The sequence below is a fragment of the Sminthopsis crassicaudata genome, chromosome 5 (assembly GCF_048593235.1).
Source record: "Sminthopsis crassicaudata isolate SCR6 chromosome 5, ASM4859323v1, whole genome shotgun sequence".
Lineage (NCBI taxonomy): Eukaryota > Metazoa > Chordata > Mammalia > Dasyuromorphia > Dasyuridae > Sminthopsis > Sminthopsis crassicaudata.
The window spans coordinates 146,351,565-146,373,169 of record NC_133621.1 but is presented as its reverse complement, the minus strand read 5'-3'; the positions used below and the strand labels follow the sequence as shown (position 1 = coordinate 146,373,169).

The 21,605-nt window shown below is 35.6% G+C and overlaps 1 protein-coding gene across 2 annotated transcripts in view; it reads right to left on the bottom strand.

Annotated features, from left to right (window-relative positions):
• Positions 1–21,605, bottom strand: part of FBXL13 (F-box and leucine rich repeat protein 13) — a 245,322-nt gene that overhangs the window by 202,875 nt on the left and 20,842 nt on the right. For both annotated transcript variants that reach the window (XR_012482417.1, XM_074268454.1), the window contains exon 3: positions 16,853–17,026. Coding sequence is in view for 1 of the 2 variants with exons in the window: in XM_074268454.1 (XP_074124555.1) it covers positions 16,853–17,005 (153 nt within the window). In the remaining variant the exon portion in view is untranslated. The remainder of the gene's footprint in view (positions 1–16,852; positions 17,027–21,605) is intronic.

Below are 21,605 nucleotides of genomic sequence, written 5' to 3'. Positions count from 1 at the left end.
TAGTAAGTGCTATATAAATGCTTATAAATGATCAGTGTTTGTTAGAGGCAGTACTTGAACTGAGTGATTCATGATTTAGCTCTATTCATTACACCTAAGATATTAAATCCAAGAACAGCTGAACCAAATAATTGGTAAATATTTGATAAAACAAATAAAAATATAAAATATAATAGAATGTAGGTTATCTTAAAATGTTGTTTTCAAAGACAATATTCAATCTCCCAGGGATCTTTCTGTATTGTTCAGTGACACTCCTTCTATTTGAGTTTGACACAAGTATACCATGCTACCAGACCAAAAGATGAAAAATCATGGTGAATCATGCTCTTGGATAGGGTGAGCAAATATAATAAAGATGACAATACTACCTAAACTAATCTATTTATTTAATGTTATACCAATCAGACTCCCAAAAACTATTTTAATGACCTAGAAAAAATAACAACAAAATTCATATGGAAAAACAAAAGGTCAAGAATTTCAAGGGAATTAATGAAAAAAAAAATCAAATGAAGGTGGCCTAGCTGTACTAGATCTAAAATTATATTATAAAGCAGTGGTTACCAAAACCATTTGGTATTGGCTAAGAAATAGACTAGTTGATCAGTGGAATATGTTAAGTTCAAAGGGCAAAATAATCAATAACTGTAATAATTTAGTGTTTGACAAACCCATAGACCCCAGCTTTTGGGATAAGAACTCACTGTCTGACAAAAATTGCTGGGAATTGGAAATTAGTATGGCAGAAACTAGGGAGTGACCCACACTTAACACCATACACCACGATAAGATCAAAATGGGTCCATGATTTAGGCATAAAGAATGAGATTATAAATAAATTAGAGGAACAGAGGATAGTTTACCTCTCAGATTTGTGGAAGAGGAATGAATTTATGACCAAAGAAGAACTAAAGATCATTATTGATTACAAAGTAGAAAATTTTGATTATGTCAAATTGAAAAGTTTTTGTACAAACAAAACTAATGCAGACGAGATTAGAAGGGAAATAATAAACTGGGAAAACATTTTTACAGTCAAAGGTTCTGATAAAGGCCTCATTTCCAAAATATATAAAGAATTGACTCTAATTTATAAGAAATCAAGCCATTCTCCAATTGATAAATGGTCAAAGGATATGAACAGACAATTCTCAGATGAAGAAATTGAAACTATTTCTAGCCATATGAAAAGATGCTTCAAGTCATTATTAATCAGAGAAATGCCAATTAAGACAACTCTGGGATACCACTACACACCTGTCAGATTGGCTAGAATGACAGGGAAAGATAATTCGGAATGTTGGAGGGGATGTGGGAAAACTGGGACACTGATACACTGTTGGTAGAATAATGAATTGTTAGTCTGGGTCAGTCAATAAACATTTACTAAGCAATACCTATGTGCCAGGCACTGTTTTATATGCTAGGGATATAAAAAAAGGTGAAAGGAAAAAAAAGTGAAAAATGAAAAAACTCTAGTCCTTCTTCCTAAAGAGTTCACCAAGAGCTCCCTAACCAATAAAAATATAGATCTGGACCAAAAAATATAATATAAGGTGCTATGTAAATAAATATTAGGGATTGTTATTATAGGTGTGCATACCTCCTTCATTGCTTCATGAGTGAACTACCTATACCCTTAACACTTCTGAGATTATCACCCGTCTTTCTGTAAAACCTTCATGGAAGTGACATCATACCAAAGGACTTCCAGTTTATTTTTTTGTTTGTTTGTTGGTTTTGAGGGGTTTTGTCCAGTTAATGAATTCCAGTGCAATGCCTGGGCTATCTTTTCATGGCTCTCACTACATGAGCATGTCATTAAAATATTCCCCTCTCCTCCCTTCTCTCCCCCTTCTCCCCCACAACTCATTAGTGATAATAAGCTGCAGCCTGCTTATACCTTTTTTGTTGTTCTTTGGATCAATTATTACTTGTAACTATTAGAACTCAATTACAAGTAGTATTTAGTTCCACAAATAACACCCTTATGTACTGCTACATAATTCTGTGTTCCTTTTGAACCCTTTAAAAGTCAACAAAAACCCATCTAAATCAAATTACTGCACAGAAATATTGATACACATATTTTATTTCAGTTATAGCAGCTTCACAAGGTCACTATGGCCAAAATAATGTTCAGTCTCTCTATTTCTGTGGAAGTGATTTCTGTTCATCAGGGAAGGAAGCAAGAATGTCTCTAAACTCACTTCTATTGAATTATTACGTTATGGTATAAGTTAAAAAGATTCTTAGACACAGAACTTCTTTCCTTAAATGATTCCCAAAATATATATTATAATTACAGACAGTATGACTTGTTTTTGCAGTCCTAAAAATCTATAATTTACTCATCTGGTTCTTGGTTAAAAATTAGATAATATATGTAAAGTGATTTGTCAAACATGATATACTATATAGATGTCAACTATTATTATTGTTGTTGTTAAAATCATAATGTCTAAAGTAAGCATTTATCACATAGGGAAATCAATCAAAACTTAAATATTCTAATAAGATGGACAATTTTAATGGCATATAAATAGCTGGTACCAAAAATTAAATTATCTTGATATTTATTTTTATTTTTAAAAGCATATGAGAAGGGGGAAGCTAGATGGCGCAGTGGATAGAGCACCAGCCTTGAATTCAGGAGGTCCTGAGTTCAAATTTCGTCTTAGACACTTAACACTTCCTAGCTGTATGACCCTGGGTAAGTCACTTAACCCTAGCCTCGGGGGGGGGGGGGAAGCATATGAGAATTCATACCAAAATAACAAAGGCCAAAATCACTAAAACTATAGGAGTAATACTAAAAATACATTGTCTAAAATATGTGCCATCTGAATTGATTCTGCCTTAAAATTCTTTCCAGCAGATGCAATGGGCCATTTATCTATGCAAAACAGCCAGAAAACTGGAAAACAATATCTATTAAATTGCTCAAAAAATGAGAAAAGAAAAGAAAAAGGGCAAAGATGTTGACTTTGTCACAATTTACTGCAAAAGTTAAATCAATGTAAAGCAGGTATCATAAAAGAGAACTTGAGTGAGTCCAAAGTCCATAGTCAGCAAGTCTCCTTGCCAAGAAGAGACATGACAACCAGGCACTGTTAGGATTACTAAGTGAGAACTGAGGTTGTCTGGATAGTGACAAGGTGAGAATTCAGGTTTTCTGGACAATTACAAGGTGAGAACTCAGGTTGACTTGATAGAGGGGGCAAGCTCATTGGCTGGGGTGGTTCTTCCCAGAAGCCCTTGCATTATCCCACGCCCATTCTCTGGGAGGATAAAAGAGACAGCACTGGGCCCAGAGAGCAGATCGGCCTGGAGAAGGATAAGAGCTGGAGGAGATTCAGAGCCAGGATTCAAGAAGGAAGACTCTGAATTGCATCAGGCTTGACGGGACTCTCTGCAGGAAGGGAAGTCACTTCTTTGGACAAGAGTTAACAGCCACTGCCTGGAGACAACGGTTCGTTACAGGAAGAAGAATCTGTTGGAGAGATTTGAGTAGACACAGCAGATCTCTTCCCAGAGAGCGATCCAGCAGCTTCTGGAGACGACAGCTCGTTACAAATTGGCGCCCAACGTGGGGCAAGGACATTTGCTTATCCTGACAAGAAGAGCTAGACCAGACCTTCGCAATTTATGGCAGCCACTGCCTGGAGACAACAGTTCGTTACAGGAAGAAGAATCTGTTGGAGAGATTTGAGTAGACACAGCAGATCTCTTCCCAGAGAGCGATCCAGCAGCTTCTGGAGACGACAGCTCGTTACAAATTGGCGCCCAACGTGGGGCAAGGACATTTGCTTATCCTGACAAGAAGAGCTAGACCAGACCTTCGCAATTTGGCGCCCGAACAGGGACAGACACGGTCCTGATTCCAGTGGAAAAGCTTCCGATCTAGATCTCAGTCTCTCTGACCCAGAACCGTGAGTAACGAGGAAACTTTGTTAAAGATTAAGTGAGCGTGCTAATAGATAAATAAGGAACTTAACTTGTTAAGGGCTAAACCAGGAATCTCTTATAGCTGAAATGGGGCAGATGTTAGCTATATTCAATCCCTGGACCTCAGCCGACTCATCCCCAGCCCCAGAAGCAACCTCAGCTCCACCCCCATTCAGGAGTGGTACTATAGAGAGTATAATCAACATAATTGAGGAGCAGAGTTTACTTGTAACCTGGGTACAGATTGCTAAACTCTTGGCTGCATTAAGACGCACATCCCCTTGGTTCTTAGAGGAAGAAAAGATAAATGTAGATAAATGGAAGCTAGTGGGATATGAAATGAAAGAATTTCAAGCAAAAAATGGGCCTCGTTCAATTTCTGCAGAAGTATTTTATATCTACAACATAGTTCAATTAGCCTTAAACTATCAAGCAAGTTGTAGGAGAAGGAAAAGTTCTAAAAATGAACAGAGGAGGAAGTGTGAGGAAAAAAGGAAAGATCAAGATCTTTCCCTAGACCAAGAGGATTTAAATGAGGAATTATGGTATGATTCTCTTGAAGAAGCTTCAACCCTGCCTAGAGAACAGATTATTGACAGGCCCACATCAACCCCACCTTCAGAGATGGAGGAAGAAAGAGGGGAAGAGGCAGAAACACAAACAGAATTGCCTGTGAAGCAGCCTAAGCTTATGACAAGATTAAAGCTAAGAGAGAAGGACAGGATATAAGTGATTTTATACATGCATATCCTGTGATTGAAGAGATTGACTCTGTAGGTAAAAAAAGGAGAAGATATGCACCTTTAGATTTGAATAAAATTAAGGATTTGAAAAAAGGTTGTACCCTTTATGGGGCTACATCAGCTTATGTCAAAATGTTACTAGATGGTTTGTCTTATGAAGTCCTAACCCCGAATGATTGGAAATCCATAGCAAGGACATGTCTGGAACCTGGAGAAAATTTATTATGGCTTGCGGAATTTCATGAATTATGTAAAATTCAAGTCAGATGCAATTTGGAAATAGGAGTTAACACACAATTCACTTTTGAGCACTTAGCTGGTGAAGGTCAGTATGGAGAGAATTCGGAACAGATTCATTATACCATGACAATATATGAGCAAATTGCTAAGGCTGCAATAAAAGCTTGGGGTGTCCTCCCTGGACAGAAAGATCGGGGAGAGGCTTTCACTAAAATACAGCAAGGTCCCAATGAACCTTTTGCAGATTTTGTGGGACGTTTGCAAACTGCTGTCAAAAGAACTATTGGAGAAAATTCAGCTACAGAAATAATGACCAGACATCTGGCTAAGGAAAATGCCAATGAGATTTGCAAAAGAATTATATGGGGATTAGACAAAGATGCTCCTTTAGAGGAGATCATAAGACGCTGTGCTACAGTGGGAACAAATGCTTTTTACACCCGGACAATGATGAATGTGGAAAGACAGGGTCCCTCCTGGCAAGGGACTTCTAGAGAAACTCGGCGATGTTTTCAATGTGGAAAAATTGGACATCTAAGAGCTCAGTGTAGGTATGGAGATACAGTGAGAAGACAGGGTGAGAGAAGACCTAAAACCCCATGCAACAGAGGACTCCATTGGGCATCAGAGTGTAAACTAATTCAGGGAAATAGGATGAGGGGCCCAGATCCAGGGCCCCAGGCAAAAAAGACTTGGGGCATGATGGCAGCTGATGTTACACCTAAAGAGCCTTTAGAAGGTCAGGACTCTGATTTGATCAACCAGCAGAAAAGTAATCACATGGTAGAAAGGGATTACCTGATAAGTGAGCCAAAAGGCAATCAGATTGCAAAAATGGATTACACTTGGGGAGAATACAGGCCTTTTAAACCAACAGGGCTGTGTCCAGTGCAAACAATTCCAATGTAATTGCCAAATGATGAGAAGATATTTAGAAAGTGGTAAATAGAAGGTAATTAGATAGGTTAACTGCCTGGGAGAGAGGGTTTGCTTGTATTTCTTCAGCAGGAAAAGGAATCAGATGGGTGCCAACGAGTCATATTCACCTTGTCCATCAGAGAGAGACAGAAAAAGAGAAAGACCTCAAAATAAAGGAGAAGATCTAAGAAACATCTGACACTGAAAGAGCATGGATAATAAGAAGACTGTTAAAGAACTTTAAAAACCAGCAGGAATCATTGGACTTCCTCACACAAGATGAGACTAATGGACAATGGACTTATGGACATTTATAAATTTTCAATTTATGATTATGTTATATACTTCTAGCATGTGTGATGTTACTATGTTACTATGTGCTTATGTAATTTATGTAATTATCTGTAATACTTCCCATATTGATGGATTTATGTTTCAAGGTCATTTATGTAATTATCTATAATACTTCCCATATTGATGGATTTATGTTTCAAGGTCATTTATGTAATTATCTGTAATACTTCCCATATTGATGGATTTATGTTTCAAGGTCATGACTGTCCTATGTTCTAAATCAAAAGAAAGGGGGAGATGTTAGGATTACTAAGTGAGAACTGAGGTTGTCTGGATAGTGACAAGGTGAGAATTCAGGTTTTCTGGACAATTACAAGGTGAGAACTTAGGTTGACTTGATAGAGGGGGCAAGCTCATTGGCTGGGGTGGTTCTTCCCAGAAGCCCTTGCATTATCCCACGCCCATTCTCTGGGAGGATAAAAGAGACAGCACTGGGCCCAGAGAGCAGATCGGCCTGGAGAAGGATAAGAGCTGGAGGAGATTCAGAGCCAGGATTCAAGAAGGAAGACTCTGAATTGCATCAGGCTTGACGGGACTCTCTGCAGGAAGGGAAGTCACTTCTTTGGACAAGAGTTAACAGCCACTGCCTGGAGACAACGGTTCGTTACAGGAAGAAGAATCTGTTGGAGAGATTTGAGTAGACACAGCAGACCTCTTCCCAGAGAGCAATCCAGCAGCTTCTGGAGACGACAGCTCGTTACAAGGCACAAATATCCATTAAATACAACTTCATTCATAAAACACCATAGAAGAAGATAATAATTAGAAAAAGTGTTATTCAATCATCTCAATAGATGCAGAAAAAGCATTTGACAAAATCCAACATCCATTCCTACTAAAAACTCTTGAGAGTATAGGAATAAATGAACTATTCCTTAGAATAATAAGGAGCATATATTTACGACCGTCAATAAGCATAATATGCAATAGAAACAAACTGCAACCTTTTCAAGTAAGATCAGGAGTGAAACAAGGTTGCCCACTATCACCATTACTATTCAATATAGTACTAGGAACGCTAGCCTCGGCAATAAGAGCAGAGAAAGAGATTCAAGGAATTAGAGTAGGAAATGAGGAAATCAAACTATCACTCTTTGCAGATGATATGATGGCATACTTAGAGAACCCTACACACTCTGCTAAAAAGCTATTAGAAATAATTCAGAATTTTACAAAGTGGCAGGATACAAAATAAATCCACATAAATCCTCAGCATTTTTATATATCACCAACAAAATGCAACAGCAAGAGATACAAAGAGAAATTCTATTCCAAACAAATGTTGAGAGTATAAAGTATTTGGGAATCCATCTACCAAAGAATAGTCAGGAATTATATGAGAAGAATTACAAAACACTTGCCACAAAAATAAAGTCAGATTTAAATAATTGGAAAGACATTCAGTGCTCTTGGATAGGCCGAGCAAATATAATAAAGATGACAATACTCCCCAAACTAATCTATTTATTTAGTGCTATACCAATCAGACTCCCAAGAAACTATTTCAATGACCTAGAAAAAATAACAACAAAATTCATATGGATGAATAAAAGGTCGAGAATTGCAAGGGAACTAATGAAAAAAAAAGTCAGAGGAAGGTGGTCTAGGTGTACCTGATCTAAAGCTATATTATATAGCAGCAGTCACCAAAACCATTTGGTATTGGCTAAGAAATAGACCGGTAGATTAGTGGAACAGATTAGGTACATCTATAGCAATCTAATCTTTGACAAACCCAAAGATACCAACATTAGGGATAAAAATTCATTATTTGGGAAAAACTGTTGGGAAAACTGGAAATTAATATGGCAGAAATTAGATATGGATCCACACTTAACACCATATACTAAGATAAGATCAAAATGGGTCCATGATTTAGGCATAAAGAACGAGATCATAAACAAGTTAGAGGAACATAGGATAGTTTACCTCTCAGACCTGTGGAGGAGGAAGGAATTTATGACCAGAGGAGAACTAGAGATCATTATTGATCACAAAATAGAAGATTTTGATTACATCAAACTAAAAAGTTTCTGTACAAACAATACTAATGCAAACAAGATTAGAAGGGAAGTAACAAATTGGGAAAATATTTTTAAAGTTAAAAGTTCTGACAAAGGTCTCATTTCCAAAATATATAGAGAACTGACCTTAATTTATAAGAAATCAAATCATTCTCCAATTGATAAATGGTCAAAGGATGTGAACAGACAATTCTCAGATGATGAAATTGAATTTATATCCACTCATATGAAAGAGTGTTCCAAATCACTACTGATCAGAGAAATGCAAATTAAGACAACTCTGAGATATCATTGCTTACCCATCAGATTGGCTAAAATGACAGGAACAAATAATGATGAATGTTGGAGCGGATGTGGGAAAGCTGGGACACTGATACATTGTTGGTGGAGTTGTGAAAGAATCCAGCCATTCTGGAGAGCAATTTGGAACTATGCCCAAAAAGTTATCAAACTGTGCATACCCTTTGATCCAGCAGTGCTTCTACTGGGCTTATATCCCAAAGAAATACTAAAGAAGGGAAAGGGACCTGTATGTGCCAAAATGTTTGTGGCAGCTCTTTTTGTAGTAGCTAGAAACTGGAAGATGAATGGATGTCCATCAATTGGAGAATGATTGGGTAAATTATGGTATATGAAGGTTATGGAATATTATTGCTCTGTAAGAAATGACCAGCAGGAGGAATACAGAGAGGCTTGTAGAGAGTTACATCAACTGATGCTGAGTGAAATGAATAGAACCAGAAGATCGCTGTACACTTCAATGTTGTATGAAGATGTATTCTGATGGAAGTGGATATCTTCAACATAAAGAAGATCCAACTCACTTCCAGTTGATCAATGATGGACAGAAACAACTACACCCAGAGAAGGAACACTGGGAAGTGAATGTAAATTGTTAGCACTACTGTCTATCTACCCAGGTTACTTATACCTTCGGAATCTAATACTTAATGTGCAACAAGAAAATGGTATTTACACACATATATTGTATCTGGGTTATATTGTAACATATGTAAAATGTATGGGATTGCCTGTCATCAGGGGGAGGGAGTGGAGGGAGGGAGGGGATAATTTGGAAAAATGAATACAAGGGATAATATTATAAAAAAATTACTCATGCATATATACTGTGGAAAAAAATTCTAAATAAAAAAAAAGAAAAGAAAAAGTGTTATTCCAAAAAACAATTAAAAGAAGTATAGGTAAAAAACAAAAACAAAAACAAAAACACAGAAAAATGCTGGGGGAACAGTTAAGATGGAAAGGTAGAAGGAAGCAGTACAGCCCAGATCCCCCCTCACAGCTTCATCATATAAAATTATACAGATTAATACAAGAAAAAAAATCATAGTGAGTCATTTTTACAGACTAAGTCAACACAGGCAGACAAAGGGATCTATGGACATTGGGGAAAGGTGCACCCAGGAGGGTTCCATCTTCAAGAGCAAGTATTGAAAAATACCCAAGTATTCTCCAGCAAGTACTGGAAAGAATTTAGCTGTCTCCAGAGCAAAAAGAAGTCCCAGAGCAATCTCAGAAGGGCTTTCCTGAAGAGGACAGGAACAGGAGCTAACTAGCAGCTTGATCAACCAAATCTCAGAGCTCCATCCCAAATCTCCCACCAACCAAGAAGGTGACTTGAGCCTAAGTTTGAAGCACCAGGGCAAGAAGCAGTCAGAAGTCCTAACATATTATCTAAGGAACAGGACAGAAGTAGCAGCAGCTTTGTGACCCTGAACCTATGAAGGAACAGGGATTCAATGCAAGCACCCAGTCCACTGTGAATTCTATGGAATAATCAGAACAGGGAATTTGGGCCAAAGTAAAGTGGAGTCACTGGTTTTTTTGAACCTTCAAGCCTTCCAGATGGCTGACAGTGATTGATTGGAGGAGAGATTTAATAGTTTAGCACAAGAAGTACAGAACCTTATCCAAGCAACAGAATTTTTGAAATTAGATTGGACTAAATAAAAGTTGATGACTCCATGAAACAACAAGAAATATTAAGATAGAGTTAAAAGGCTGGAAAAAAGAATTCAAGTCAACAAACATTTATTAAATGTCTATTTATTAAGGCACTGATTTTAGAATAAAATCAAAAGATTGGGAAAAAAAGAAAACAAAAGAAATCTGATGTCAAAACTACTTAGAAGATATGTCAAGAAGAGATCATTTAAGAGTCATAGAACTATTAATAATCTGTGAAAGAGCAATTACAGCAGAGAAGTAAGCAAAGATTAGAAGTTGAGAAATGAATGGGTAGTTAGGTACAAATTGACTCTATGATAATGATGCAGATGAAAGATAATGATAATTATTTAAATTGTATGTATGTAACAAATTAAGCTTTGCTTTTCTAAAAACTACATAAGATAATACAAGTACTGCCATCTTCATTTTAATATAGTCAGAATAGTTCAAGTTTATCGTGGAAACAACATAAACTTGGATAGATTTCAAGTGAGTGAAAAATAGAAGAGTCTGGTATATTTAAGTCTGTGAGAGAGGAAACACAGATAGTATTAGCCTCGTTTTATAGAAGAGGAAACAGAGGCTACAAATCATACAGTAAAACTTTGAGCTAGTATGTGAACTTGTTCTTTGGTTTCTAATTCCAAATACAGATTTCTTTCCATTTTACTACAATGAAAGTTATGACATCCCTCCCCCAAAAAACATATTTCAAGAAATTACAAAAAGTTCTATTTCCTAGAACTATAGAACAAAATGAAAATAGAATCCACAAGATTAGAAAAATTGAACAATAACAACAAGGTAAAGGGAAACTATATTATTCTGAAAGGTATCATAAAAAATGAATTAATATCAATGATCAATAGATCATTGAATGGTATATAGTAGAACTAATTACAGGGAGAAATAGACAGTAAATCAATAATCATAGGTGATCTCAATGAACTCCCTTTAAACCAAAGCAAATATAACAAAAGTAAAAAAAAGAAGTTCAAGAACTTAAAGTTGAGTAGGATTTTAGAAAAGTTAGATATATTTGAACTCTACTGATTATTGAATAATAATAGAAAGGAATAGACATTCTCAGCTATGCATGAAACTTACTAATCAAAACATATATTAGGACATAAAAAACTCACAAACACAACAACAACAAAAAACAACAAAATACTAAACACGTGCAATAAATATTAGATTCAATAAAGACCTGCTAACAACATGAATAAAAATTAATTGCATAGTTCAAAGAACAAATCACAGAAACAACAGGTAATTTCAATAAATATAACTGTAACAATGAACTACATGGTTGGGATATAGTCAAAGCGATCCTTAAAAGGAAATAGAAATCTCTAAATAATTTACTGTGCCCCACCATCACGAAGGATATTCTACACAAAGTGTAACTAAAAGAGGGATTGCCCATAGATGGTGAATCTTCAACATGACTCTCATAGATTTAGAAGGAAATGACTTTCAAGATCATCTAGTCCACCTCCTCATTTAAAGTTAATGAAAGTGAGGCCCAAGATGACCAGACCAATATCATACAGCCTCAAGTGCTTGGAAATTTTTAAGGATTACATAAATATCAGTTATTAATAATAACAATAGTCCTGACAGAATTTAGACTTAGATCAGCACCTCATACTACATGCCAAAATAAGCTCCAAATAGATATATAACAGATCTGTAAAAAGTTACATTATAAACAAATTGAAACAAGGAAGAAATTATCTTTTTTGTTAATGGGTAGAAGAAGAGTTCATGACAAAATATGATAGAGAGAAGGTCATAAAAGATTAAAATGAACATTTTTTTATTTTATAAAATTAAAAAATTTTGTGCAAACAAATCTAAAATAATCAAAATTAGAAGGGAACTAAGAACTACTCCCCAATAAATAAATTGTCAAACGATATAAATAGGAATTTATCAAAAGAAAAAATTCAAGATATTGACAACCATATGAAAAAATCACTGATAAGAGAAATGCAAATTAATGAAGCTTGAAATTACATCTTATAACAATACAATTAGCAAAGTTGACAAAAAAGGAAAATAATAAATATTGGAGCAGGAATAAACTACACTGTTGGTAGAGGTTCAGATGAGTCTAGCAATTATGCCAAGCAATTTGGAACAAGGTTTCCAATTATGCATACTTTTCAATCCAGCAATAGCTCTACAAGACCTATACCCCAAAGAGATCAAAAAAAAAAAAAAAAGAAAAGGCCTGTGTCTACAAAAATATTTATAGCCATTCTTTTCACAATAGCCAAAAGATGGAAATTAGGCAGCCATCTTCATCTTGAGGAATGGCTATATAAATGACGAAATAGTAATATAATGGGATATTATATTATGGATATATTATATCCAAAAAACTTATGAAATGGACATGTCATTCCAGAAGAAAATGGGAAAATTTCTATGGATATAGAGTGAAGGAAACAGAATTGAATAATTTCTAACCACCTTAATGATAAATACATAACATAAATATAAATAAAATAAATCAATATGATGAAAATAAAATTTAAAAATAGAAAAATAATACTAATAACCATGGTACAGAGAACAACTATGAAAGACTAGAACTCAGATCAATACAATGACAAATCATGTATCCATCATGCTGAAGTTCAAACATACCACTCCCCCACCTGTTAGAGAAGTGGTGAACTTAAAATTCAGAGACACATTTTCAGGCATGGTCCATTCTGGAGCTTGTTTTGCTAGACTATGCTTATTTATTTATAAAGAGGGGTTTATTGGGAGGGGGGAATTATTGTTCAGTAGAACAGTGGGAAGAACAAACTGCAAATCCACATAAAAATAAATAAAATTAAAATTAAAATTAAACTGGCCCTGAGCACAGCAGCCAGGATTACAAAGAATTACATAGGGAAATACGTGCAGAATGGAGCAAGAATCCAATGTGTCATGTTTTCCCTTTTCCCAACTATCTGTACATTGTTCTACCAGAAGCCCACATTATTGTTCCACTGGGATAGAACAGATCACACTTGCCAACAGGGTTAGCCCAACTATCCTACATCATATTCTACTTAAAGAATAAAATGCTTATAATCCCAACCTCCCACATTTGATACAGCTAGACTAAATGAAAGGTTGTCACACTATTCCATATTACAAAGTTTAGCAGCCTCTATGCTATGTCAAAGCTAAGTTGGTTTCCTACAAAGAATGTTAATTTTCATGTACATATTCATGTTTCATGTCCAATTGTGACATATTTAAAAGAACCGAAAGCTTTTCAGATTTCTTTGAATAGTAACAAATTGGACAGATTTTAGAATGTTTGTAAAAACAACAATAAACTTGATTTATTCAATTTATAGTACCAAGAGGCCCTATTCTTTTCTTCTTCCAGTATCTAGATTTGATTTATTAATGACATTTTTTTCACTATCATTTATCAGAAAAAATAGGATTACCCAAACATCTTGCCATCTCCATCGTTTCTCCTCTATTTCTTTCCATCTAGAACAATGACCTTCCTCCCTAGGACCTCCCCAGATCATGCTCCCCTATCCTAGTAAAATTAATCTTAGTTCATTACATTTTGCTAGGTGGACCATGTTTCCCATCCCATCTGGTCATCCACAAGGAAACCATGTCCTCACCAAGTATCTTGCTAACTGCCATACTCAATTGTTAACCCTTCCAGCTCCTGCTTTAGGAACAATAATCAAATCAAATCAATACTACCCCTGCTACTAAAAAAGGCATAACAATCAGCTGTACTAGTGTAGTGGGCGTAGCCCCTTTAAGAATCCTTGTCTGATCCTACCTTTGGGACAAGATATTCCTAGGGGAAAAGATCCGTATCTGAGCCAGTTTGGACTGTACCCAGCCCCCAGCTGGCCTGGGTTTTCAGCCCCCTTTGATACAAGATTTGGTCAAACTAGTTTAGGCTTGTACCCAGCCCCCCCAACCAGATCTGAGCTGGCTTGGATAACCCAACCCCCAGCTATCTCAAAAGCCCGCCAAAAATCAGGAATCCACCCTTTACTTCTTCAAGCAGATAAAAAGAGCAAAGCTAGAATCATCTTTGGTCAGAGATTTGAAAGATGCCAGCCAAGGTGCTTGCATCAGAGATTCTCTGTCCCCGCCGCTTTCAGCGTATATCTTCCTCTATCTAATGCCTTTTACTAACCAGGCCTTAACCTTGTTTCCAAACCTGGCAATAAACATCTTTTTACCTATTAGGTTCTTACCAAGTGCTAATGAGATAATGAGATATTAGATTATTACTAAGTGCTAAATCAGTACTTAACAATTCTCTAGTTCTGGCCTTTACTGGGAGTTTTACTTCTGTGAACTCCTGGGGAGGAGCTTGCGTGCTTAGGAGGAGCAAATTCATTGGTTAAAGTAATTTTTCCCAGAAGCCCTTGCATTATCCCACACCCATTCTCTGCGAGGATAAAACAGGGCGGCACTCAAGAGATAGAGAGTCTTGTCTGGGCCAGACTTGAGGCGGCTCTCTGGAGGAAGAAGACTCTCTACTCTGGACCAGAGTTGGCGGCAACTGTCTGGAGACAAGGGCTCTCTACAGGAAGAAGAATCTGTCCCAGAGATTTGAGTTAACACAGCAGATCTCCTCCCAGAGAGCAATCGGCAGTTTCTGGAGACTACAGCACATTACATTTACCCATCTAGGTTTTCAGCCTGTAAATTCATTTACAGGGGACTCTCGCCACCACTAGACCTGATTTAACTTTGTATCCTTGCGCCGAATCCTAAGGGGGTTGTAGGGGAGTTCCATGTGACTCCCTGTACCCCGAATCCTGCCACTAGACCTCACTTAATCCTATTGAGGTATATACCTCCTCATTAGGTATTTACCTCATCGTGCTACCTCATGATTTGGTTCACTTTTACCTCATCACTAGGACTCCACTTTCTCTCAATATAACAAGGAACAATGCTGTATATAAAGACAAAATAAAGGTAAAACTAATAGTTCCATTGGAACATGGAATGTGGGGAGAGAATCAGTATGAAAAAAGGCTAGAAAAATTAGGTGAAGTCAAAGTATAAAGATCCATATATGTTAGGTTACAGAGTTATTATTTTATCCTATATTCATTGGAGAAATACTGAATGGCCTCAAAATGACCTCAAAAATATAAAGACTCAAAATAAATCCTTTTTCATAATCTTTAGTTTGATGTTTAAATTATTCAATAGTTAGGTTAGTGGTTAGGTATTTCCAATTTTTGTTTTTCTTTCCACATGGTTATCATTTGTTTTGATTATATTTTTAAAATCATACTAATGATAGGGGTCGAGGTCCCCTTAAGATTCTTTTCTAATTGCCCAACCCATGGCTGACCTTGATTCACAAATCTTGGTCAAAAGCACCCTTTTGAATATCTGGGCCCAGCCCCCACTATCTGCTCAGCTTCCCTCAGCCCCCCACCAGATCTGAGTTAACTGAAAAGCCCACCAAGAACTTGGGGTACAGCCCATTTCCTTTTAGGTATAAAAGAGCCAAACTGGAGCTCTCTCTTTGCAGGAGCCCTTCCCCCCAACACATGGTATCCTTCCCCCCAACACATGGTATCCTTCCGGCCATGTAAGGGTTCCTGCCCGCCCAGAGGCCACCTTTGGCCCTGGCCTCTTTCTAACTGAACTTTACTTCCAAATTCCTACAATAAACCTTTTATTTATCAATCTAGGTTTTCGGGCCTGTAAATTCATTTACAGGAGACACTGCGCCTCATGGGATTATCTTACTATCTATACGCCAACAAACAGTGTTCCCCCTTTCCTTTTCCCTCATCGCTAAGAAAAAAATGAATATTTTAGCAGGAATTTCTAAGTTACAAATATAACCTGAATTTAAATAAAGATAGCTCAATGAGATTAAATAATTTATGAGCATTAGATAAAGTATTCAACTTAAGATTAAAAACCATATATTTTTAAACTGCCTCATAGAATACAGAACAAATAAAATGCTTGTAAAAAGTTCTCAAGCTCTAAAGTCATAATTATACCAACAGCCTCCCATAAATTCATCAATTCAAGCCTCCTCTACTTTGAAAGGCATATAAAAACAGCATGCAGGTAAAACTGTCATAAACTGAAATATGTTGGATTTCATCTTTTTTAATGTGTTCCATATAGACACACAATAATGGAACCTACACATTTCACAAAATAGAAAAAGAGATTTTTATCCAAATTAAGAAGCTCTATTAATGAATAAGCACTAAGGATATAATGAATCTGTATAACACACAGCCCCAGTTCTTAAAAGATGACAACCTAAAATGCAAAAACAGAAAACACAAACATTTTAACAAAATTAAACATGCAACAAACTAAAACCAATGTTGGATCACTCAGGAACCCACTTGACATCAAATGAAGTCATATGCTTTAAAAATCAAACAAAGTAAAAGAGAAAAATCCTTAGCTTTCTTTGCTGATGTACAAATGTAATTTCTGCATTTTTAAATATCAGATTCACACTCACTGAAATTTTTTGATGAATTCTATGATCCCATAAGTTAACAGGAGGAAATATAGGTTTCATCACACAATTAAAATCCACATTTTAATAATACATGAAAAAAGAACTAATTATAAATTTATATGAATTTTTTTACTAACCTGTACTATTACTCTTTCAGGTAACTTTGAAATGTCAAATGCAGGTGTAAGTACTGAATCCGAAGATGATAGGGTAGCTATTGATGGATATCTTTCAAGGCAATTACCGCCTTCTGTAATCTGTCCAGTTTCCTTTTTTTGTTGTTTTATCATTTTTCCTTTTTCGACCTTTTTCTATGATAGAAACAATTTAAACTTTTATTTGTAATGCAATTCAACATTGTCTCATAGACATACTTACTATTTTGGGCACTAGACATTCTAAAACATTTCCAAAGCTTTTCATAGAGTTGTTTTCTTAACTAGAAGGCATCTTAAAAGATAATCTAAGACTCCTATAGCCATCAGAACCCTTCTCAGAATGGTATTTTAAAGTATATAAAATAAAATAAATAGGAAATCTATTATATCAAAGCATGTTTATTAAGACACTATAAAAGCAAATTTAGATTGCAGAGGTTAAAAAAAACCAAACACTGAGCTAATAAACACTCTTTATTTAATAAATGAGAAAACTGATGCAGAGAGACATTTTAAGAAATTTGCCTTAGGTCATATATGATAAAGCTGATGCATAGAATGAAAAACTTACTAGTTACCAGAAGTATAAATTGGTCTATCAATGACTATGACATGATTAATATTTTTAATTTAGTTCATTATCCAACTAAGGGGACAAAATCACATTATATTTTAAATTTAATAAAATTAAGCATATACATACTCCAAGTCCATATTCTCATAACTCAAGAGAAATACCAACCGTTGGCTACCATATCATTAGTATTTTTCAAATTTAATATATATATTTTTCAAATATATTCTTCAATTTTTCAGACAAAAGATATAAAGGTGATGAGACTAGGGAGTTTGTTTTTTGATAAACATACTAGATCTTATGCATATAAGTAAGCACTGTTAACATTTAAAATGGTTACCTGAAAAGGTATCCAATGATGCTACCTTTCCTTAAAACGTTTAAATTTTTTTCTTTTAATAATAATAGTTAGCAATTACATAGTGCTTATCATGTGCTGGGGCACTGTGCTTTATAATTTTTCTTATTTGATCTCCACAACAATCCTGAAAAGTAAGTAGGTTCTTACCCTTATTATAGAGATGAGGAAATTAAGGCAAATGGGGATTAAGCAATTTACCCAGAGTCACATAGCTAGTAAGTATCTGAGGTCACATCGGAATTCAGGTCTTCCTCACTCCAGGTTCAGTGAACCAGCCACTATGCTACCTTCAGAGCCTGTAGAACATGTCGGTCAATGTAGTGATTGCATTAGTACCCTGGATATCTTAGAATCAGCTGTAGTCAGGATAAGCAAAAGTCTTTATTCTTGGCCTTTTGGGGTCAGGAGATTAGATATAGGAACCTGACACCTCCTTTCTCTCTCTCCACCACCTAAGAATGATCCCTCTTGTCCTACTCCATCCTCCACGATATCTCTCACCCTTCTCTGTCCACACCCACAGAAGGAGCCAGCACAGAATAATTGAGCAGGGTCATTGTCCAAGCATATGTTAATGGAGTATTGTCAAATTGGTAATTAGCCTCAAATGCATCAGCTCAGTTCTAGCCCTTTACAGGTCAATAGATCAGTCAACAAGCTTTATTGAGCATTTATTATGCTGAACTCCTCAGTGGTGGTCTAATGTAGCAGGTAGCACTTGAGCTGTGTTTGAAGAGAAATCAGATTCTAAGAAATGAGCAGGAAGTGTGTTCTAAGCATGGCAACATGAGTTACAATGTCATCTACAGTAAGGAACAATTCAGAGTCTTTGGAATGAAGAGTACCCAAGGAGAACAATATGAAACGACTGAAAATGCAAGAAGTGAGTCAGATTGTGGAAGGGTTTAAAAATCAAGAAGAGAAATTTCTATTTTATGCTGGGAGTGCCTAAGGAGCCAGGCAAGATATCCAAGAATGACATAGTCCAATCTGTATTTTAGAAATACTGACATTTCCTTTGAGAGTTTAATCAACATAAAGAAAGCACCATAACAAGAAGCCCAAAAGAGTCTAACAAGTGCCTCCACTAGCAAACAAACATCCTGCCAGCCACTAACTAGCCAGGTAACCCAACAAATCTCTCTAGACATTAGTTTCTTTGTGTATAAATGAAGGTGTTAAACCTCTTGACCTTTAAAATTTCTTTCAGCTCTAAATCTGTGATTCTTACCAAGCAGAGACATGACAGCTAAGGGTAACAGATTTAGAATTCAAGCTCCTTTGCTAAATGTTATAGAGGAGCACAACCTCATAAAATAGCAAGAAGCAGAGGAGGAAAATTTTAGCTCATAAAAGTCTTGGTATGGGACTCAATGAAGTCTGATTTAAGAAATGAAACTGGAAAAAAGAATAATGAGCAGCTTTTTTATTTTTAGAATATATCTCTTAGTATTTCTATAACAAAAGATTTTCTTCAATAAATAATAGATGTCTTATAAATGCTTTAAGATATTCAAAAGCATTTTCCTTAGGTTAATTTCCTTATGATTCTCACAATAACTCACAATAACAATAAGCCCCCAGCTTCCAATGACAGTGGAACCACATTTGAACTCAACATCTCAATAAAAGAAATCCTTTATCAAGAGGAAATGGTTCTAAAGAAGATGAAAAGAGGATTTACAGTCCAATGAAAAGATATAGAATATACAGGATACAGAACCAGAGGATCCTATTTCAAATATCAGCTCTGCCTCTTATTTGTGATGTTGAAAAAGGTATATAATCTCTCTCAGCCTCAGCTTCCTCATCTCTAAAATAAGGGAGTAGGATCTGATGAGCTTTAAGGTTGTTTGTAGATCAAGTATATACAAGGAAGAAATTAATGATGGAGAGGACATGAGGTAGCTATCAAATATTTGAGTAAAATAGATTGTTGAGGGAAAAGTCTAACATTAATAATTAGAAAAATACAAATTTTAAAAATCAGGTTTCACCTCATGCCCATGATATTGGCAAAAATGATAAAAGAAAAGGGTCAACATTGGAGGAGCAATGATGACAAAAGATAAAAACGGCAAATGACAGAAAGCCTGTAGGAAAATGAGAACATTAATATATTATGGCTGTGGCTATGAATTGGTATAACTATTCTGGAAAACAGTTTGTAATTATGCCATAATATTCATCAACTTATTAGATCATCAATTTACTCAGAAATCTCACCAAAACATATTAGAGATCTCTCTTCCTGAAGCCTCTCTGACAGTAACTATTTCCATCTTTAACCAAACTTGCCATTTCAATGAGTACCAGTTAGTACCATGGAGTTGTTCTAATTTGCATTTCTAGCATTAGTGATTTGTAGCATTTTTATATGGTTACTGATCTCTTGAAAAATATTTGTCTACATTTCTAGTCATGTGAAAAAAATGCTCTAAATCACTATTAATCAGAGAAATATAAATTAAGACAATTCTTAAGTCCCACTACACACCTCTCAGACAAGCTAAGATGAAAGGAAAAGATAGTAATGAATGTTGGAGGGGCTGTGGAAAAATGGTACATTAATATATCATTGGTGGAGTTGTGAACAGATCCAACCATTTTGGATAGCAATTTGGAACTATGCTCAAAAAGTTATCAAACTGTGCATAGCCTTTGATCCAGCAATGTTTCTACTGAGCTTATGTCCCAAAGAGATCTTAAAGAAGGAAAAGGGACCCACATGTGCCAAAATGTTTGTGGCAGCCCTTTTGTAGCAGCAAGAAATTGGAAATTGAAGGGATGCCCATCATTTGGAGAATGGCTGAGTAACTTATGGCATATGAATGTTATGGAATATTATTGTTCTATAAGAAATGACTAGAAGGATGATTTCAGAGAGTCCTGGAGAGATTTATATGAACTGATGCTAAGTGAAATGAGCAGAACCAGATCATTGTTTACAGCAATAACAAGATTATATGAATGATCAATTCTGATGGACGTGGCTCTCTTCAACAATGAGACAATTTAGGCCAGTTCTGATGGTCTTGTAATGGAAGGAGCCATCTGCACCCAGAGAGAGGACTATGGGAACTAAGTGTGGATCACAACATAGCATTTTCACTTTTTTGTTGTTTGCTTGCATTTTTGTTTTCTTTCTCATATTTTTTCCTTTTTGGTCTGATTTTTCTTATGGAGCATGATAATTGTGGAAATATGTACAAAAGAAAAGCACATGTTTAACCTACATCAGATTACTTGCCATCTAGGGGAGAGGATGGGAGGACAGGAGGGAGAAAAAAAATTTGGAATACAAGATTTTGCAAGAGTGAATGTTGAAAACTATCTCTACAAGTATTTTGAAAATAAAAAGCTTTACTTAAAAAAAATAAAAGAATGTATTTATATCCATTATTTATCTATTGAAGAGGAGATCTTGGTTTCATTTATTTATGTGATTTCCTTATGTAAAAACTTGAAGATCAGACCCAAATCAGAGATTTCTAGTGCAAAGATCTTCTATAATTCAATAGTTTATCTTATTATTATAGCTAATCTTATTAGAAAGTTTTAAATTGGATATAGCTGAAATTGTTTTGTCTTTTTGCCATTTGTCTAAGATCCATTGAAATATTATATCATTAAAGGTAAAATAACAATTAACTCTCAATTTTCCATGAATAAATTATTTAAGTTTTCAAAATCTCATTGACCTGATATTGCTTCTTTCTCCATCTAGTAAAGAATACTGTAGACGAGAGCACTCTTTATTTACTCTAAATAGTTTTTTTTTAATGTCTTTTAAA